This window comes from Elephantulus edwardii, unplaced genomic scaffold, assembly GCF_000299155.1.
Source record: "Elephantulus edwardii isolate Elephantulus edwardi_28Jun2011 unplaced genomic scaffold, EleEdw1.0 scaffold00001, whole genome shotgun sequence".
Taxonomy (NCBI): domain Eukaryota; kingdom Metazoa; phylum Chordata; class Mammalia; order Macroscelidea; family Macroscelididae; genus Elephantulus; species Elephantulus edwardii.
Window position 1 is genome coordinate 45,116,336 of NW_006399751.1, and position 21,523 is coordinate 45,137,858.

General features: G+C 37.4%; 1 protein-coding gene across 2 annotated transcripts in view; it reads right to left on the bottom strand.

The window, feature by feature from the left end:
• LOC102876634 (mitogen-activated protein kinase kinase kinase MLT-like) overlaps positions 1-21,523 on the bottom strand; it is a 230,724-nt gene that overhangs the window by 89,208 nt on the left and 119,993 nt on the right. For both annotated transcript variants that reach the window (XM_006878825.1, XM_006878826.1), the window contains exons 4-7: positions 16,615-16,716; positions 10,105-10,170; positions 4,531-4,559; positions 4,276-4,413 (exon numbers count right to left, since the gene is read on the bottom strand). In XM_006878825.1, the coding sequence (XP_006878887.1) occupies positions 4,276-4,413; positions 4,531-4,559; positions 10,105-10,170; positions 16,615-16,716 (335 nt within the window). The remainder of the gene's footprint in view (positions 1-4,275; positions 4,414-4,530; positions 4,560-10,104; positions 10,171-16,614; positions 16,717-21,523) is intronic.

The following is a 21,523-nucleotide window of genomic DNA, read 5'->3' on the forward strand; positions in this document are numbered from 1 at the left end:
TCTCTCTCTCTCTCTCTCTAGCAAAAGAGGTGAGGACTGTTGAGTCAGTATGAGCCAGAACTCTGAATAGTGCCATGTTTTGCAGCCACCTTGCTTCTCCTTGAGTCCTCCTGTTCTGCAGCAGGGTCTGCAAACACCGACGCCTGTATCATGCAGCCATCTTTACATTTTTAACAGGCCGTGAGAGCAATCATACAAAAACAAAGAAGAACTGACAAAAGGGACTGTAAGTGGCCCTAAAACTCAGACAAAACCAGTTGGGCTACAGGGAAGAAAGAAAAAAAACACAAAACTAACTTCTTTTTTTACAGGATAAAATGAAACACTGGTTCCAATGAACAGAAAAAAATTAGTTTCAAAATTACTTTACACTTGGTGTCTAGCACAGTATTTGACAAAAAAAAAATATTCAAGAAGGAAGGAACACATTTGTTCAAGAAGGAAGTATAATAGCCTCAAGTAGAATAGCCTTCTACTTTAACTAGCACTGCCCACAATCCTACTCCATAGTTTAAAAGTAGGATTTTAGCACCAAGATCATGGCTTAATGGCAAGGAATTGCACTGCCAAATCAAAGGAATGTGGTTCAAACCCACCAGCTGCCCCATGGGGAACAATGGGCAATCTCCTCCCAGGCTATCTACAGCCTCTGAAACCTGCTAGAGCATCAGCTATGAGTCGGTTCCAACTCAATGGTACATAACAACAATTCCTCCTAAGAGAGAAGGCAAAGGCTTAAGCTAAGTGAAAGGGAAAAAGAAAGAGCAAGGAAGAATCTGGATCATTTTAAGGAGCATAAAGTAACATTAAAACATAGGATTTGATATTTTCGGAGATGAGCAAAAAGATTGTATTCATGATTCAAGGATAAGTTGGTCAGCTGGGAGAAATGTTCTGAGAAAATAGTGAGATCTTACAATTTGATTTAAAAATTCATTTGAAAATTAAACAGGATTTGAGTACAAGGTTGAAAAAAAATCTTTCAAAAGCTTTTGAGGGAACAATGAGGAGAGGGAGGGAGGGAGGGGGAGAGAGAGGAAGAGGGAGAGGGAGAGAGGGAAGGGGAGAGAGGGGGAGAGAGAGAGAGAGAGAGAGAGAAAGAGAGAGCATATACACAAAAAAGGGGAAGAAAATGAGCTTTCAATTAACAAAAATTCTAGGAAGAGAACATCATGTAGAGAAAATCATTAGAATCCTGAACAAAAAAAGTCCTCAGAATGAAAGAACATAAGGTTTACAGGTTGAAGAGACCCACACCACATTTCTAGCACAAGGGGTGAAAAATTACCACATGAACAAAGAACAGCACCATAAACTCACACCTATGAATAAGGAGGAACCTCTAATAAAAATTTCAAGAAAGTAGATAAGGAAAACGGGTTTACACACTGCAGACCAGGGAATTGTTACAGTAACACTGGAAGAATATAGAACAAACCTTGAAACTGTAGCGAGAAATTATTTTCAATACAGAATTATATGTCCAATCCCAATATCAATCAGATGAGAGGGAAATGAGCAAATGTTCAAAGTTGTAGAAATTTATGCTCAACATACCTATACCACAAAACTACCAAAAAATGTGAGCCATAAACACATGAATGAAGTGGTAAGATTGTATGGCACCCAGACAGAGGGAACCTGGCACTGGGAACAGCATGGGCACCCTGAACCTCCCCAGATAAGAAGATCGAGAAGCTCTTGTATGGCAGCGGAGGGGCATCAGCACTATACTACCCTCCTAACAAGAACAGGAGATCTGAGAGCTCTAGGCTGTTGGAAAGAAGAAAGATAAGCAAACAAGAGACAAGTCTGCTGGAACCGATGGGTGTTGCTGGTGGTCACTGTTCAAATAAATTGGTATATTGAAAAAGAATATGGATTCCAGTAAGTGCTAACACAAATCAACGCGAAGAAAAAGAATCACTCTTTCTGGCAAATGGCCAGATTGAGGCTGAGTAGGAGTATGTCATTCTTTATACAGCATACCAATCCTTTCCACTTCAGTTACATAAAAATTGAGCACAGCCATAAATGCAAAAAGTGAAACCTATAAATTCCAAAAGATAACAGAAGAGTAACACAGGATTTGGTAAAAATTACACAGGATTAAAAAAACCCCAAAAAACATAATTATAAAAGAATCTAAGCAAGAGCAAAATAAGTTAATGGATACAGAAAACAAAATATTTTATAAAAGAGGTACTATGACTCTACTGTGTTAGAATGTTCTGTTGTGAACAATATTTACTTGGTTATAAAAATGGAGATACTACTTATCAACTTAAAAGGTGTAATAAAATAGTATTTAGAGTATGGGGAAGGGAAATGAAACTAAGTTTCATCAAAGCTCAAAGTGACTAGATAAATTCTAAACCTCCAAAATTATTAAGTAATAACAGAATTTATTTAAGGTTATGGGTATGAATATACCCCAAACAAGAGAAAGATTTGAATGATGATATCTTTGGAGAGAAGAAACTGGGATGCATATTGTTGTGGGACAAAGATGCTGTTTCTATCCAGAGTCTTACAAGTTGGTTGTTTTCTTTTTTTCTTCTTGTTTCTTTGTTTCCTAACACTGCTGTCAAGTCACTTCCAACACACAGTGCTCATTCACTGAGTTCCTGAGGCAGCAAATCTTTACAAGCAGAGATTACCTGTCTCTGTCACAGAGTGGCTGGTAGATTAGACCTGCTGACTTTTTGGTTAGCAGCATAGCACGTTATACACTATGCCATCAAAACTCCCAGGAATGACAAAATGTTGGACAACTGTACTAGGTGAATACAAAGAAAGAAGTTTAAAAATCACAAAGAAACATAACATTGTAAGAGAAAATCCTCTTGCAAAAATGTCTTAAATTGCAATAAATCCCTCCATTTTCTGAATCCCCAAAGGATGGCTATATGGTAAGTCTGAAAAGAATAAGTTTGAAATAACAGGTAGATTTCAGAATCAATCCAGTCTTTTCTGGAGGTTACAGGGTTTTCTCCCCTTCTTTGAAAGTGATTTGATTGTGATCTGTAAGAGATCAGAACAGAACCTTCCTACTTAGAAATATCTACATTTAAGTGCAATTAGATATTTGCCCTGATGTTACTGCTGTTTTCCAACCTATAAAATTCTGGCCCTTAGCCACACCACTGTTTTTTGGCTAAGGGCTAGAATTGTGTTTATGTCTCATTGTGAAAACAAATTTTCCAAAAGACATCAAAATTAATCTGTTATACTAATTTGCTGTACATAAAATGTTAAGCCTATAATTTGAGTAATGATGACAGCAGTAAATATCTAGAGACAGATTAAACTGTGAAGACAAAGGAAGGTGTCTGAATACAATGCTTTCCTCTTGTGCCATAAAGCAACTACCTTCAGTCAAAACCAGAAAAGTTCAGAAAGAGGAGTTCTGGTTTCTTTAGGGTATATTCCCAGTATGGAATTGCTGGGTCAAATGGTATTTCTATTTCCAACTTTTTGAGAAAGCGCCATACTGCCTTCCATATTCTTTTGTAACATGTGAGATGCACATTTCAGACAGTCACTACTTAATAAGACGGGTACCAACTATGGAGAAGGTGCATATTCTCCAGAAAGTCCCTAATCAGAACTTCATAGATAGTTAAAATAAAAATAAAAATAAATCCATTAAATTAACTTATTCGGTAGATCTCCTGAAGCTCTGGCTGCCTTGTTGTAAGGAGTTGCACTGCCATGCCCAAGGCAGGAGATTTTAATCCACTAGAGCCATTCTGAAGGAGAAGGACAGGCAATCACCTCCCGTGCAATTTAGAGCTTCTGAAAACTGGCTGTACTGTCAAGTACAAGTCAGTTCAGATTCAATGGTATATAACACACAACAATGATGGTTTGAGCAATTCATTACAGTGAAGTTCTGTTCCAATGGCCTATACTTCCACTGAATTGCAGGGATGTTCTATATTGAAGTTTCTTCCCACATTGAGTCCACTTGGCTCCAACACTATTTTGGGTTCCATTTAATCTGTTCTTACAAATTGCAATGGCTGCTTTTCAACAAAGGAGTTTATATCACAAAGGTAAAAAAGTTATCAAAGTATTAAAGTAATTCTTATATTAGAGATATTTTAGTAATTAGGAAGTGTTCTTCCTTTTTTCCCCACTCCTTTATGCATTCCACCAGAAACAGCATCAGTTTCTAAAACAAATAAACCTGTAAATAGCTGTGTTTAGCTTCTCTAAGTTTGTCACTTTTTGTATTCCTTTTAAGCAATAAGAAATGAGCAGTGAACTCACCACACCATAGGAATATGTGTCGCAAGTTTCAGACACAGGGAGACTCTGGATCACTTCCGGAGCCATCCAAGGGAAAGTTCCAACCAAGGACATGTGTGTTGTGTGGTTATGGAACCGAGAGGCACCAAAATCACAGATCTGGGAAAAGGTAAAAGGCATCATTTTCTATTTATTAAGCAATTTTAAAAACTGTCAGTCACTGTCCATCTAGAATCACAAAAAACATATTATTTTATATGTAAAGAAATAACCTACCTTTAGTACTCCATCTCCGGCTATAACAACTAAAGGGGGGGGGGAGAAAAAAAAATACATTATGACAATCATCTAAGTGGCTTGAAATGGTTTGTTCTGAGAAAAAGTGCTAATATTTATTTCTAAACTCAGCTTAGCACAACAAAAGGCAAAACAAAAGCATTTATTGCATTGATGATTTTGCAACCAAAAATTCAATTCCCTGAGGGTTGATCTCAAAAAACTTTCATGAAGGGAGCTCTGGTGGCCTAGTGGCAAGAAGCTGCACTGCAATTCCAGAGGTGTGTGGTTCAAATCCACCAGATGCTCCGCTGGAGAAGGAGGGACAATCTCCTCCTGTACCAGTCAAATCTGATTTGACAGTACATGTACACACACAAACACACACACGCACAAATAAAATTTAAAAAAAAAAGCTTTCATGACAGTTGTTTAATCAGATACAGCACTGTCCAGTAAAAAAGGCACAAAGTAGTAGTAATCATTAGGAACAAGTGAATAACAAGTCTGGTATCCTTATTCTCATGGAGTTTACAGTTACAGGACAGATGTGACACAACATGGGATAAACCTCACAATGAGAGAAACAATGTGGGAGAGATATCTCAGGCAGTCTAGGATGACCAAAGTCTCCTGGAAGAAATTATGTTCATGCTAAGCCCTGCAGAATAAAGAGATGCTAATCAGAAAGATTCTATTGTACATAGAGTTTTCAAAGGCCTGTTATTTCGGAATTGGATGGCCAATCCTTATTCCTAGTTTGTCTTATTTTTTTTTATAACAGTATCTGATAATCACTTTATAAAAAAGAGCAGATGAAAGACATTGACCCAATTAGAAAAATGACCAATAGATTCAATGCGCCAGGAAATCAGGAGATGAATTGCATTGGGAAAGTCAGCTGTGAGGGACCTCTCAAGAGTGCTGAAGAGCAACGACGACAGGCTGGAGACTAAGGTGCACGTGATCCGGGCTATAGTCTTCGCAATTACATGCTATGCATCAGAGAGTTGGACAGTGAATAGGGTTGATAGAAAGAGGATTGATGCCTTTGAGCTGTGGTGCTGGAGAAGAGTGTTGAATATACCATGGACTCCTAGGAGAACAAACAGGTTTGTCCTGGAGAAGGTGAAGACGGTATGCTCCTTGGAGTCAAGAATTCTGAAGCTTCGTCTGACATACTTTGGGAATATTGCAAGGAGGGACTGGTCCTTGGAGAGGGACATCATGTTTGGCAGAGTGGATGGGCGGCTACAGAAGAGGATGACCTTAGATGAGATGGATCAATTCTGTGACTGGAGTGGTGGGAATGAGTACGTTTGAGATGGCTAGGTTGGCACAGAGTAGAACGGAGTTTACAGCTCTTGTACATAGGGTCACTATGAATTGCAAACAAGTCAATGGCACATAACAACAACCCACCCTTGCACGTGTATTTTGACCCACCCTTTTCTTACTCCACAACCACCTGGCCAACTGACTGGAAGAGATGGATATCTGTTCCCATTCCAAAGAAACATAACCTGACAGAGTGTGGAAATTATCAAACAATGTCACTGATATCACATGTAAGCAAGATTCTGCTGAAAATTACCCAAAAATGACTGGAACAACAAGTCAGCAGAGAACTTCCAGATATGCAGGCTAGGTTTAGAAAAAGACATGGTACTAGGGATATTATAGCTAATGTTAGATGGATCTTGGCAGAAAGCAGAGAGCACCAGAGGACTGTCTACCTGTGCTTCATTGACTATGCAAAGGCTTTTGACTGTGTGGATCACAAAAAGCTCTGGCTGGCTCTAAGAAGAAAGGGACCCCCAAAACATTTGATTATGCTTATGTGAAACCTATACTGGAACCAAGAGGCAGTCGTCAGAACAGAGCAAGGAGACATTGCATGGCTCAAAATCAGGAAGGGCATCCACCAAGGATGTATTCTGTCTCCATACCTTTACAATCTGTATGCAGAACAGATAATCCAGGACACTGGGCTGTACAAGGAGGAATGTGGCATCAGGATTGGAGAAAGGCTCATCAACAACTTGCGTTAAGCAGATGACACAACCCTGTTTGCTAAAACTGGAGAGGACCTGAAGTGCTTGCTGCAGAAGGTCAAGGACTGCAGCCTTCAATATGGATTAAAGACCAACATCAAGAAAATGAAGATTCTCACCACTGGGACAAATGGCAGCATTATTATGGATGGTGAAAAGATTGAGATAGGTAACAGTTTTAGTTCCAGCAGCCAGGAAATCAAGAGATGAACTGCATTGTGAAAATCAGCTGTCAGGGACCTCTTTAGAGTACTGAAGAGCAATGATGTTAGGCTGGAGACTAAGGTGCGCCTGATCTGGGCCATAGTATTTGCAATTGCATGCTATGTGTCAGAGAGCTGGACAGTGACTAGGGATGGTAGAAAGAGAATTGATACCTTTGAGCTGTGGTGCTGGAGAAGAGTGTTGTATATACCATGCACTGCTAGGAGAGCAAACAGGTCTGTTCTAGAAAGGGTCAAACCAGGTTGCTCCTTAGAGGCAAGAATTCCTTATCTGACATACTTAGGGCATGTTGCAAGGAGGAACCATTCCTTGGAGAGGGACATTATGTTTGGGAGAGTGGAGGGACAGCACAAGAGAGGAAGACCCTCGATGAGATGGATCGATTCAGTAATTGGATTAATGGGAGTAGGTGTGTCAGAGACAGTGAGGCTGGCACAGTGTAGAAGCAGGTTTTAGGCCTCTTGTACATTGGATCACTATGAGTTGCAAGTGACTCGAAGGCACATAACAACAACCAGAAAGAGTGCAGGCAGAGGCAGAGGGATCCTTTTTCTAGGAGGAAGAAAGAGCTTTTACAAATGGTGAGAGCCGAAACAAGGATGCATGGTGGTGGTTGTGAAAGGACAGAGCCAGGTCAAGAAAAGCCACTGTGAGAAGGGAAAGCCAAAGAATTTGGAGGAAACAAAAATTTCCCCCAAATTCATAGCTGTCACATCAGAACTGACGCACAGCTGACACTCCAGCAGGTTTCCGAGGCTGTAATCGATGGGAAGAGACTGCCCATATTTCCAACCTAGAGATTTGAATCATGAGAGAGGGCCTTTGGGTTAGCAGCCCAATTCCCTACAAACCATGTCACCAGACCTCCCTGAAAGGATTTTACATGGAGTGAAATGATACTATGTGGTCTGACAACTATAATAGAAAGAAATACAGCTGGAGGCAAGGGGATCACTGTAGAGGTGGTTTAGTCAAAGTTAAGAGATGTAAATGTTGTACTATGGCTGTGGTCAAGAGCAGGAAGGAAATGGACTGTATTAAAAAACAACTCAAAACAACACTTAGGAGGAAGAATCAATCAGGTTTGATTAACTATTGGGTATGCTGGAGAAAAATGAGGAGGAATTAAGGATGAACTCAAATGAAGAGACAGTGCACTCTAACATAGGTTATTTCCCTGATTTCCATCAGCAGCCATCCAGTTAGAGATGGCTAAGATCTGCTAAGTATCCTGGGAAATGTGTGGTTTCAGGAGAGTGACCAACAAGCTTCACTGAGTATATCACTGTTTACACTGCAAAGAGTATTTATCAGAGAAGTCTCTTTGTTGAATTATAAATAGTGATAACACTAGATTAAGATATTCTTGAAGTCTCAGTTCATATGGTTATTCTTTTATGAACTCTCAAAGTCTAGCAGAATACTTCAGAAGTATTTAATAAATACTTCTTGAATGAATATATAAATAATGAGTAGGAAAAAAGTACACAGTACTGTGTTGTAGATAAAAACCCTGTGGAAACAACCCAAAATTTCTTTTCTCTGGCTTGAGAAATTGATTCAGGGAGAGGCAATGCAGGAATTCTTTTTTTGGGGGGGAGAGTAGAAAGTTAAAAGTTTAGGAAACAATACTTTTTAGGTCATACAAAATACTTATAAGGATCTAGTAATAATTTTGAAGTTACTGAGGTTTGTCTGGGAATGCTAATATATAGATGGAGTTAAGGGAGCAATGGTGGCCTAGTGGTAAAAAACTGCACTGCAATCCTGAAGGCATGTGGTTTGAATAGACCAGCGGCTTCGCAGGAGAAGGATGGGCAATCTTCTCCTATGTGATTAATTGCCTCTGAAAACCTGCTGGAGGGTCAGCTCTGGGTTGGGTCTGACTCAATGGTGCACAACAACAACCACAACAAGGAGCAGAAGGATACAGAACGTAAGCGAAGAGACTGAAAGAAGTGCTAAAAGTTAGTTATCATTTTAGTGCTTTTGTCTTATCAGATATAATCAAATGCTAACTTATCAAAGTTTGTCTAATACAAATTGAGCTTTTAAAAAATAGAGCCTTTATAGTGATGTAATGGAAACTCCTGTAACATAGACATTTTTCTCCAATGGAATATCGATGATATGCTGGTAAGATAGACTGCAAGGAAAGAAGCCCAATAGCTGTTTCTAGATGGAAATCCTGAGCATGAACTGAAAATGTAAAAGTCATAAAACTGATAATTTTTGCTAGGTTTTAGGTAATTTAACAATGACATTCTGTTAGCCAACTCTATAGCAAATGTGTTTAGTGCCAGGAAGTTTGAGTCTGAGAGGCTTATGTGGAAGGGATAGTAACGATCTAGAAAAGGAAAAGAATGCTCAGCCAGCACAGACTGTCAGGGTCACACAAGCGTGCCAGTCCTGGGGAGCAACAAGCACACTGGCATTTCCTAGTTTTCCCCTTCCACTTTGCAATCACTACCTACTCTAAGGATTCACTGATAGCATGATTTTACAAAGCTATACAGTCCTCTTCTTTACTTATGAGAATCACTAAGAAAGACTGAAAAGAAAGAATTGGCAGCATGGTATTTTAAAAAGTAACACACTGTGATGTTTACTTGAGCTCATCCTGGATGGAAATCATCCTATTGCTTTTCTCCATTAACTGATGTAATGGAATGCTTCTGCATTCTCCTACATGAAGGTAATGTCTAGTCCTGCAAGTTGTTTTAAAATACTCCCTCTCTAAATAATAAGATATATGATCATAAGGAACTTTACAAAGCACGGCAAAAGAGAATGAAGAACAAGAAAGTCTTTCCAAAATCCTAAATATGCAAATTATTTTCAGGTACTGCTCCTGACATAAAACATTTATACTAAATAGTTCAGAAGTAACAAGAACAACATTCATATTGCTACACAGAGAACTATTTTTAAAAGGAAAGGAAATTTAAAATAAATGGCTGAACACTTTGATCCAGCAACAACTCTCTTGGGACATCATTCAAGGGAGATAATTAAGAGTAATTTGAAAAATTTGTTTGAAAGGTATTAACTCTAACATTTTTTATCATACAAAAAGAGGAAACCATCCAAATACCCGTTCATACAGTGAAACAGTAAAATGCTATGTGGCCTTTTCAAATTGTATTTTGATACTTATTGTCAGATGAAAGATTTTCTTAGTATCAATAATGAATCAAAACAGAAAGTTGTCAAAGTTATGCAGCTTCATTTTATTTCTACATATGTGCATGTGTTTGTAATAAAATAGGAAAAACCAAATACATGACTACATTACCATTTCTTGACTTGAGATCTCTGTGAATGACCTTGACAGGAGCCTCCATATGTAAGTAGTGCATTCCTTTTCATTTAAGAAAGAAGAAAAGGCCATTAGTATTCTTTTTTTCAACATCACATCAATATTACTTTTCCAATTTAAACATTAGTATTATCTTTGATGTGTTTGCAAAGGATTTAATAGCAGAAACTTAGTATGTTCTATTACTCTATGACTGATAAAATAGAGGGAAATATTTCTACATTTTTGTGGTGTCAGAAACCTTGAAAATTGGCTTTTCTAAACACTGCATTAGCCCACACTGAGGACATGGTCTCTAGCTACCTTACCTGTGGACATAGGGTCTTACAAATCATCAACAGCTATGGGACCAAATAAGCAAGCACTTTCCACATTGTGAAAAAATGGTGGTGGCAAGAGGGTTAAGAGACTGTGGCAAGATGTAAACAGAGGAACCCTGGAGATGCAGCCACAGGAAAAGCTGACTTGTAACTGCTATGAGATAAAGTTTGCAGGATTTAGATCTAGAGTTTTATTTGTGCTGTTGAACTGAACCTAGACTTTCACATGTTCACTGAGAAGCTGTATGAACTAACTGAGGAATTGTGTCTTGCTGTTAACCTGGCTTGGGACTCCTGGACTAAATCTGGAATTGCACTCTGTGACATTCTTTGTCTCCCCCAATTCTCAACAAATTTCCCTAATAAACCCTAAAACTATGAGTAAAGTCTGTGGGTCAATTTGCAATGAGCACTGGACCAACCGATTGGTAGAAATAGGTGCAGAAGCATATGGGGTCACATGTCTGACCATGTAGCTGTTTGTTACTATGGCTGTTATTGATGGGGAGAGTTCCCTTTTAATGAAGTAGGTAGAAGTCAGACTAGGCCACCCACCCCCACACTACAGCTGCTCCTTTTACAATTATATACCACATAAAATTTATGTGCTTTAATTTGAGTGTGGTAAAGCTAGTTTCTTACACTGCCTAATAAGGACACCTTAATTTTCTGAAGTCTGTAATGAAAATAGTTACTGAGCTAGAAGAAGTTAAGTGCTCCATGACTAAGATATTCCACTACCAACTGCTTTCTAAATTAGCCAAATTTCTGATCAAGGTTACAAGCTTTCATGTGGAAATCTGCAGCTACCCAGTGTAACTTGGTTTATTATTGGTTTAGTAAGAAGGGAGGAGTTAAGAGGGTTCACTAGTTTGCCTGGTGAAGAATTTTATAATCCTCAGTTAAAAAAACAAACAAACTTAAAATTTTTTCATTCACCCAAAATCCCTGTAAATGTTCATTAAAATTAATAAAATTTAATAATAAAAAAAAGAAAATAAATTTTTTTTCATTCTTTTTTTACAAAGATCAGTCTTTGAGGTAATCTATACTAAATAGCCTCCAAAATGATCTCCAAAATATTTAGGCTATAAATTCAACTACTTCAGCAAATGGGGTGTATATAATCTAAACAGTGTTTTTCCTTTTTGAATTAAAAAAAAATCAGACATTAAAAAGACACACATATTCTGTTTACTTGCTTGTTGTTATGTGCCATCGCATCACCTGTGACTCATAGTGACCGTATATACATTTGCTCTGAAACTTGCCATATGCTGAGCCAATCTTATCTTCCCTGATAGACTCATTTCTCCAGCTGCTGAGTCAATCCATTTCATCCTGGGTCTTCCTCTCCTCCACTGTTCCTTCACCCATCCAAGCATGTTGCTGCTCTCCAAGGACTGGTCCCTCCTGACTACATGTCCAAAGTATGTGAGATGGAGATTCAAAATCCTTGCCACCAGGGAACAGCCTGATTTCACTCTCTCCAGGACAGACTTACTTGTTCTCCTGCCACTCTTTTCCAGCACCACAACCCAAAGGCATTGATCCTTCTTCTATCACCCTTAGTTATTGTCTAGCTCTAGGATGCATAGCAAGTAACTGCAAAGACCATGGCTTGGATCAAGTGTACCTCAGTCTACAGACTAACATCATTGCTCTTTAGTATTCTAGAGAGCTCTATGACTTAGAATCTTTTTCTATATCCAAATATTATCTACCTTCCTTAGAAAATGTACATTTTTCTTTTTAAATATTTCTTCTCCTTTTACTATTCAAGTTGTCTTTCCTAAATAATGAAATATATAGGCCTTCAAAATAAAACAGGCTCCTTTTATTAACAAATACCCATATTAATATAATATATTAATGAGACTTTGGAACTTTTTCATAGAATGAAAACTTTAAATTCTATAAAAGTTTGTTTCAAAAATATTTTTTTACTATTTTGATGTTTATATAATGAAGAATCATGAAAGAAAAAAGAAAATTTCTTTTTGTTGATTTTTAAAAAAAATTGTTACATGAAGGGAGCTCTGGTGGCCTAGTGGCAAGAAGCTGCACTGCAATCCCAGAGATACACGGTTCAAATCAACCAGATGCTCTGCTGGAAAAGGAGGGTCAATCTCCTCCTGTACCAGTCAGATCCGATTTGACGGTACACACACACAAGATAATAAAATAAATTAAAAAAAATGTTATTTGAATGAAAATTTACAAGTAGTTTTCCATTCAACCCTTCACATGCATTTTGTTTTAGAAATTAATGACTATATCTGCAATGTAACTGCACTTTCCCCACTTTCTCCCTGTAATTCTCATTTCCATTGATATTTCTATCTTACTCTTCCCTGCCTTCTGGGCTTTATCCTTAGGGAAATGGTACTTTTCTGACCCTATATGATTGGTTATTTTAAGGGGTGCTTCCTTGATGTTACTGGTCACTTACATGCCTGTCTAGTGTTTGGTTGAAAGTTGAATCACAGGGATGTTTTGTTTCAGGCTCAAATGGTGACTAAGGTCTAAAGTCTTGGAAGTTCCACAGTCTCTATTGGACCCTTACGCTTGGTATTTTTTTTTATGTTTTTAGTTTTGTTCCACATTTCACTCACTATATACAGACATCCTACTTCATCCTTCCTAAAGTGATCAGCAGTAGTAGCCATCTAGTTCTTCTGGTCTTGAGGTTGTGGAAGTTGAGTTTCACATGATCCTGTGGTTTACATGAGTCCTTTGGATGAACTCTGTCTATACACCTTTGTTTGGCATCCTTTTTCTTACAGTTTTTAAAAGCACAAACATATCACCAAAAAGAGCCAAGTTAACACAAATACTGGTAATGGCCAAGATGACGGAAATTTCTTTTCTAACACAAAATTCCACATCTACCAAACAGAAAATTCCATTTCTATAACCTGGTTTTAATATTAGGTAAATAGTATTGCAAAAAGTATTAAAAATATGTAATTTTGAAGGTTAAGGTACTTTTTAAACACTTCACATGCAAGTGGAAAGTGGACACTGAATAAGAAGACTGAAGGAGAATTGATGCATACGATTTAAGTATTAATGAGAAAAACTGAATACAGTATGGACTACCAGAAGAAAAGGCAACTCTGTCTTCAGAGAGGTATAGCCAGAATGTTCTTTAGAAATGAGAATGGTGAGTTTTGTCATGTATAGTCTGGATATGTTTTCAAGAGAGACCAGTCCCTGGAGGGTCAGTAAAAATAGAGGAAGACCTTCACTGAGAGAAACTGACACACAGTGGCTGCAATATTGAGTTGAAACATAGCAATGATTGTGAAGATGTCACAGGACTGGAGATTGTTCCATTCTGGTGTGCATGGGGTTGCTATGAGGTGAGGCTCGTTGATTAGCAACTTAGAAAAACAATCTGGTTAGCACTTAATTATCTCTATCACTGAATGTCAGAGTTAGCTGTTTTTTTGCTTTAAAATAAAATTCCTGAGTAAATGTTCAGGTTTAATCTCTCTTACTTCATAGCAAAGGCATAGAAAGCTAATCTCCACAATTGTTGACAAAAAAGGATTGAAATATAAAAATTCTGTTTGGCATAAGTTGTTGTTATGTATCATCAAGTCAGGACTAACTCATAGCTGACCCTCCAACAGTTTTTAGAGGCTGTAAATTGCATGAGACAGCCATCTTTCTCCCAAAGAGCAGCTGGTGGATTTGAACCACATGCCTTTGGGTTGGTATCATAATTCCTTACCACTAAGCCACAAGAGCTCCCTGTTGAACACACAAGCTTTAAATATAGATATAGATATAGATAGATGGATAATTTCTTCTTCATGGTATGTATTTTTATTAAAAATACCATATTAACTTTTGAAAATTTATATACTTTAAAAAGTATATACCACATGGCAGCAATCACAAACCTATAAAATTTTATTTCTTTTTATATTTGTGTATAATTCTGTCCTGTCTTCATTGCAAACAATGAGGAGAATGAAAAATACTTTCATCAGTTTTAAGAAATTCAGAGTTTCCCTTAATAACACTGACAGGTATCATTGAGGATAATTTTAGGAACATCTGGGAGCAGTGGTGACCACCTTGGGACTGGATCCAGGTTTATCTGCCTTGACTGGTTCCTTTTATTCACTGATAACTGTCACAAAGCACTTGCACAGTTCTACTTGCTGGTCTACCTCTCCTTCCTTTTTCCCACTCAAAAAGAAAAGGATTTTTTTTTCATTTGAGGAAGTAGTCTCTGAGTAACAATTATATTAAGTAACAGATTTCAAAATGCATGAATCAACTCTTACTCTAAATGTGTGATTCTCTGATTTCTCAACATATTATTACAAGTAATAATCAACAAGTTTCAAACAGTGCCAAATAAAAAGGCCAAAATAAAAAGGTACAAAGGAGAATTTTAAACAAAATTAAGCCTTCAAATTTGACCTGTGAGTTTTGCACACAACCATCAGTGTAGGTTGAAGCCATTCCTATAGTGCTTATTCTTTCTTTTCTTTTAGACCATTTTAAAAGATTCTAAAGTGTTAAATATTGTGATTATAAACATACATGCCTATTCTCTGCAAGATCCTTCTGAACTGAAATCAAATGCATTAGAACTACCCACACAAAAGTGACTTTATGACTTTGTAATTTCCTTGGTCCATTTTAATTTTCTTATTATCTATATTTTTTAAGCTTCTGTTTCTAGTTTGATTAGTTCTGTTCTTTCTTATAAGGTGGGAACCAGGCAAGTTTAAGCAGAGCACAGCTGGAAACTGAATGACTGATGTAGTTGATTACTTCACTATCTACCTTAAATGTCATTAAGTAACAGCATGATTATTATTGGCTGAGGACCCTAACTGCAAATTTCTGTAAGGATAATTCTGTAAATGATCCTTTATGTTCAGACTGTCTCTATGTGTATATACATTTACATGAGTGTGTTTCTATAAGCTTCAATAGATTTCAGCAACACCACAACATCTTGCAGATAAACTGGTGGTTCTCATGGACGACTGAAATGAAGTGACTGAAGATGTATGTCTCAGAGAATATGAAATTTTAAGGTTGACTTGGATGCCTGAACACACAGTTAAGTTAATGAGTATATCAAAGCCTTAAGAAGACCATCCCTAATGCAAAGTTTAGTATTCTTATGAGGTTATCATTCAGCAGAAGTATACAGTATGCAACATTTAAAAAGAATTCTTTGCCAATTTCCAATTTGAAGAATTTGTCAGGTGTTGCTGAAAGTAAGCAGATGAGGTAACTCCCCAAAGGAATTTTGGCTTCCCAGGGGAAGTTGCTCCCACTAGTAAGAACTTAAGTAGCATTGTATTTGCTTTGTAAAGGGATGCTTGTAGAGAATGGAGTTGTAGAATTCAAAGGGAATATTTTAATTGCCCCAGCTAAACTTGGACATGCTTGCTTTGCAGGGGTTGCTAGAATACAAATGTTAACTACCAGGAGTCATCTTGCAGATCAAGTTCTTTCCAATGGAACTTTGACAGTTATTTATAAATAAGACTCAGAAATGTTCAGTTAGGATAATGGAAAAAAGGATAAAAATAAATGGCATTTTACTTACTTTAGAAAGTAGTTTATAAAGGAATTTATAAGATAAAAAGAACTGGGCACCTTGCTGGCAACTATTTTAGGAATTTTGTATATTAAAGTGATTTAATTTCTGAATTCATCTTAAAGCATGAATTGCTTTTAATTGGCAGAGGAAAGAATAATTTTTTTTGCACATGATTACTATTTTTAGCATTTTTCATGTGCAAAAGAACTAAGCCTACAATAAATCACTTTTTTTTTAAGGTAGTGAGTCTAAGTAGACACTTGCAAAACAGCATCAGAATTACGGCTTTTCCATAAGTCTAGACTATTAGTGTCACAAAGCACGACAAAAACTGCTGTCTAGAAGTTTCCAGATTTTTTCTGAACTTGATTTTTAGCAAAGAAACAAAGGGGGAGGGAAGAATGCCGATGTGGAAATCAACCCAATGACCTAAAATATGTATGGATAGTAACCTGCACTACCTATTATTTTCATCTGCAAAAGAAAAAAAATCTAAAAAAACAGGAAAGTAATGTTGTGATACTGTTTCAGTATGAGATGTGCCCCCTGTCTCAATTCTATGAAAGTACAATAAAGCAGGATTACCTTTAGCTACATCTGTTGCCCAGGTCATAATGTGATCCATGTCCATTTCTTCACTTCTATTACTGTTAATATAATCGTAGAGGGATCCCAGAGAAGCATATTCTATTTTTAAAGAAAGAGAAGTGTATAATTAACACCAATTTATAATTCAGAAATAAAGTCTTATCTTTTCCACTGGGAAAATGTGCTAAAGAACTTAACAAAAGCCATCAAAAGGATATAAAAATTGTTGCACTCCATAGTTTCTAAACGTTAACATCATCCTGGGAAATAATCTGTCAAAGACAAAACCACTAACAGAATGAACTGTAGTACTTTATCAGAGGAAGTAATGAAAACCCTATTAAACAGAATTGGGAACCACAAAGAAGTACTGGAAGAGTGTGTTTGGGATAAAAGCATGCACGAAAATATGTGTTTCTTTAAAAATCCGCATCCCTGAATTCTTCCTCTCACTGCCGTTGAGTTGGAACCAACTCATAGCTGACACTCCAGTGGGTTTTCAAGGTGTAAATCACACAGGATACTGACCATCTTCAAACAGCTGGAGAAGCGCTACCTTTGGGTTAACTGTGTCTCTCCCTATAGACTATGTTACCACAGCTCTTATTCCTTACTGTTGTTATGTGCCATGGACCCACAGTGACCTTGGGAACAAGGTTCTGAACCTTGCCCATTCCTGATCCAACCTCACTGTCTCTGAGGTTAAACACATAAGCAATGGAGTTTATGTGACAAATGTATCAAATAATTCTCCTGGCATCAGGGTATCCATCAAAATTTAAGCACAAAATGGGAGGGGGAAAGGCTTTGTTATTATACAGCTGAAAATTTGCCTCCTGTTAAGTTTACATGCAACTCAATGGTTTTCGGTAAATTTCTAGAATTGGGACATTGCTACCCTAATATGATTTTAGATAATTCTCATCACGCCAGGCAGTTCCCTCATCCCTGGTTAAAATGAATAAATATTCTTACCCACATCATTGGTTTGTTACTCTCTCTCTCTAAATTTGCCCTTTCTGGACCTTTCAAATAAATAAAATCATATATTATGTTGTATTTTTAATCTGCTTCCTGTACATAGTGTTAGGTGCTGTCAAGTCTGTTCCAATTCATAGTGGCTCTATGCACAACAGAAAAAAACAGTACTATCTTCACCATCTATGCCGATTGTTCCTGTCCTGATGTCAAGCCATCTCACTGGGGTCTTCCATGTCTTCACTGACCCTATAATTTTCCAGGTAGAATGTCCCTCTGTGGGGACTGGACTCTCCTAATTACATGCCCAAAGTATGTGAGATGAACTTCCACCATCCTTGTCTCTAAGGAACACTCCGTCTCCATTTCTTCCAAGGCAAGCTTGTCTTTTTGTCAGTCCTTAGTCTATTTAGTATTCTCTGCCCATAAATCAAAGGGATCAATTCTTTGATCTTCCTTACTCATTGTCTAACTTTCACATGCATATAAAGCAACTAAAAATAACCATGGTGGCTTGAGCTAGGCTTACCTTAGTCTTTAAAGTGTTATCCTTGCTCTCTAGCATTTTAAACAGGTCCTTGACAGCAGAGCTGTCTGATGAAATCCATTATTTGATTTTTTTGCTGCTGCACAAATTCAGTGCTTCTTAAGTCATGATTTCTTGTCTTCCCATCTCTCTCGTCCTTGGTAACCACTAATAAACTCTACACATTTACTTTATCTAGATATTTCATATAAGTGATATAATACTACATCGATTATTCTATTATTAACCTTTTAAATACAGAATAATTCTTTAAAGAGTCATTCATGTTTTAACATTTACCAGGACTTCATTTCTCTTTATGAATAAAGAATATTCATTGGAAGGGAGCCTGGTGGTTTACTGGTAAGGAATTGTGCACTGTCAACCCACAGGCACATACGGAGTTTGAATCCACCTGCTGATCCATGGAAGAAAAATGGGCAATCTCCTCCCATGCAAGTTATTGCCTATGGAAACCACCAGAGGGTCAGTTGATTCTAGGTCGTATATAACAATAACAAAAACAATATTCATGGTATGTAATATTTAATATATGTACCATATTTTGTTTATCTATTCATCTGTTGCTGAACATTAGGTGGTTTCCACAGAAGTGGAACCTCTGTTAAAGTCCCTCTGGCAGTGTCTGTGGGTTCCAATTTCTTCAAAAGCAATGCTGCATTTTTGACTGGTAAAAGTCTTAGTAACCAAAGTAGGACTCTTAGAATGGGTTCATGTTGGAGCCACAGTAGCTGAGACCAGGGTGGCATGGTCACTTGACTGAATAATCATGCCACCATGATGGAAGCCACTGTGGAAGCCAGTTCAAGTTTTCCCAGATTGTGCTGGAGTAGTGGTACTTTAGGAGGCTTCAATTTCATTAATAATTTGGGCAGTAGGTAGACCTAAAAATCAGATCAACCACTCCTGAATGAATAAAATATAAGAAGTTTTATAATCCATAAAGTTTACAGAATCAACAATATCAGGGACAAAAAGAAGTGTGTCCTTAAAGAGCTTTTGAGTCCAACAGAAGAGGCTGCAGGCAGCATGAAAAGCACTGGATCACACCAGGAAGATGGAGAAAATGTAACAGGCTTCTCAAATCAGCCCATCCTTTGGATTCAAATTAAAGAGAAGTTCTTAATGTGTAAAGACACTGCTAGAATTCCTTTTTAAACCTTTTTTTGTGTGTGATTTGGGTGAAAATTTACCAACCAAGAAAACTAGGTCCTCTTTCAACAATCTATGCACATTTTGTTTTGTGATATTAGTTGCAATTTCCTTTCTATAACAACATTCTTCCTACTTCTTCAGTGGGATCCCCATTTGCACTCCTTCATCTCTCCTTATCTTTTTAACTCTGTTTTTGGACAAATGCTGCCCCCTCTTTTTCTTTTTTAAAATTTTTATTGTATTCTTTTTACGTGTACCGTCAAATCAGATCTGACTGGTACAGGAGGAGTTTGTCCCCTCCTTCTCCAGCAGAGCATCTGGTGGATTTGAACCTCGTACTTCTGGGATTGCAGTGCAGCGTCTTGCCACTAGGCCACCAGAGCTCCCTCCCTCTTTTTCTTTTATGTTGACTGTTCACAGGAGTTATGTTCCTCATGGGTACTGTTAAATGCTGTTGAGTTGACAATAACTCCTAAGAAGGACCCTATGAACAACAGATCTGAACCTTGTACCTTCTGTCTATCCTGACCATCTCTGTTATGCTCAAGGCCACTGTAACAGAGTCATTGTCAACTCTTTTAATACAGTGACATTTTTAGCATTGCTGGTACTCCTCATTTAAGTTACCATTTGATGACATAGCCTTTCAGTGTGAAAGATAGCCTTTAGTACTTCTTCCAAGGCACATCTGCTGGCAACTGACTCTCCCAACTCTTTATTCAGAAACTGATTTTTACCTTCATTTTAAAGAGACTGTTTTGTTGGATACAGGATTTTGTTTCTTTCTTTCAGTACTTAAAAAATATCATTCTACTGCTTCTGGCCACCATTGTATATGTGAAATCAGTCATTAATCCTATTGCTATTCTTTTAGTGAAGACTGGCTTATCTCTTGCTGCTTTTAAAAAGTTCATTTGTCAACAGTTTGACTATAATGCGTGTAGGTGTGAATCCTTTTGTATTGATCCTACTTAAGAGTTCATTGAACCTCTTGGATGTGTAGATTCATGTGTTTTTATAAAATCTGTGGCATCTTGGAGCATTATTAGGTAATCTTAGCACTCCGTTCTTTATCCAACAATATGCACATTGATACACAATGTTGCATCATAAATCTCTGAGGTACTGTTTGTTTGCCTCCCCCCTTACATCTTTTTCTTTTTTCTTGTTTTCTTTTATAATTTCTGTTCATCCAGCAGTAAATTCACCTCGCTTATCATTTCAAATCTACTCTAAAGTCACTTTAATACCTTTTTCATTGCAATTATTCCTTTTCAAGTCCAGAATTTCTTCTTTTTCAAATGAATAGACAGAATTTATTACAAGAATCAGATGCATCTGAGGACTCATGTAGGCTCATTTCTGTAGCTAGAAAACTCCTAGATATAACTTTTCAGCCTGCTGAACAGTTTCTTTTTCAGAGACTTTTTCAGGATATTTTCCCAATATCCTTATTTTTAACTGTTATAGCTTGCTGAGTTAGAGCAGCTGCGTATGATACAAGATCAATGTCATTTCCTTCAAAAATTAACTCATCTTTCTGGGTTTACGATACTGAACAAACAATGGCTGGTCTCGTTCGAACCCTCTGAATGTATTCTTCACCTGAGAAGTCTCAAATCACAGCCATGTTCTCCTGAATCACGATGTTGATGGGAAAATGAGCATACACAGACATCAGCTTGTAACCAAAGCCCTGTGTAACACCCTTGATCACTTTTTGCTCGTGGATATAGATAGATGGTGCAAACCATAGCCAGTTCCTTTCTGTGCCCCCACCATGTGTCAACACGAAGCCTCTTTTTTCTTTCCAAGGAGACCAAGCTCTACATTGATGTGACTGAAGTCCCTCTATAATGATCTCCTCGGCTTTCATGATTAACTGTGCAGCCCTTCAGTGGAATGTCAACATTCCTTGGTTTCCTTTGGTTCTTCCAACATGTTGGTATTTGTATCTTAAATTTAATACCAGAGAACACTCAGAAACTATTTCCACTAACAAGTTTAACCCATTCTTCTTTAACATGCCTTAAAATATCTTACTTAATATTTTAGACAATATACTACAGCAACTTTAAATTTCTACTGAAAAAATTATTTTGTTGAGAAAATGCACAGCAAAACACACAATCCAACAACTCCACAATTCAGTGTCAATGATTATATTCTAAAAGTTTTGCAATTGTTCTTCTTCTCAACTTGCTCCCCATCATTAAAAGAAATGCA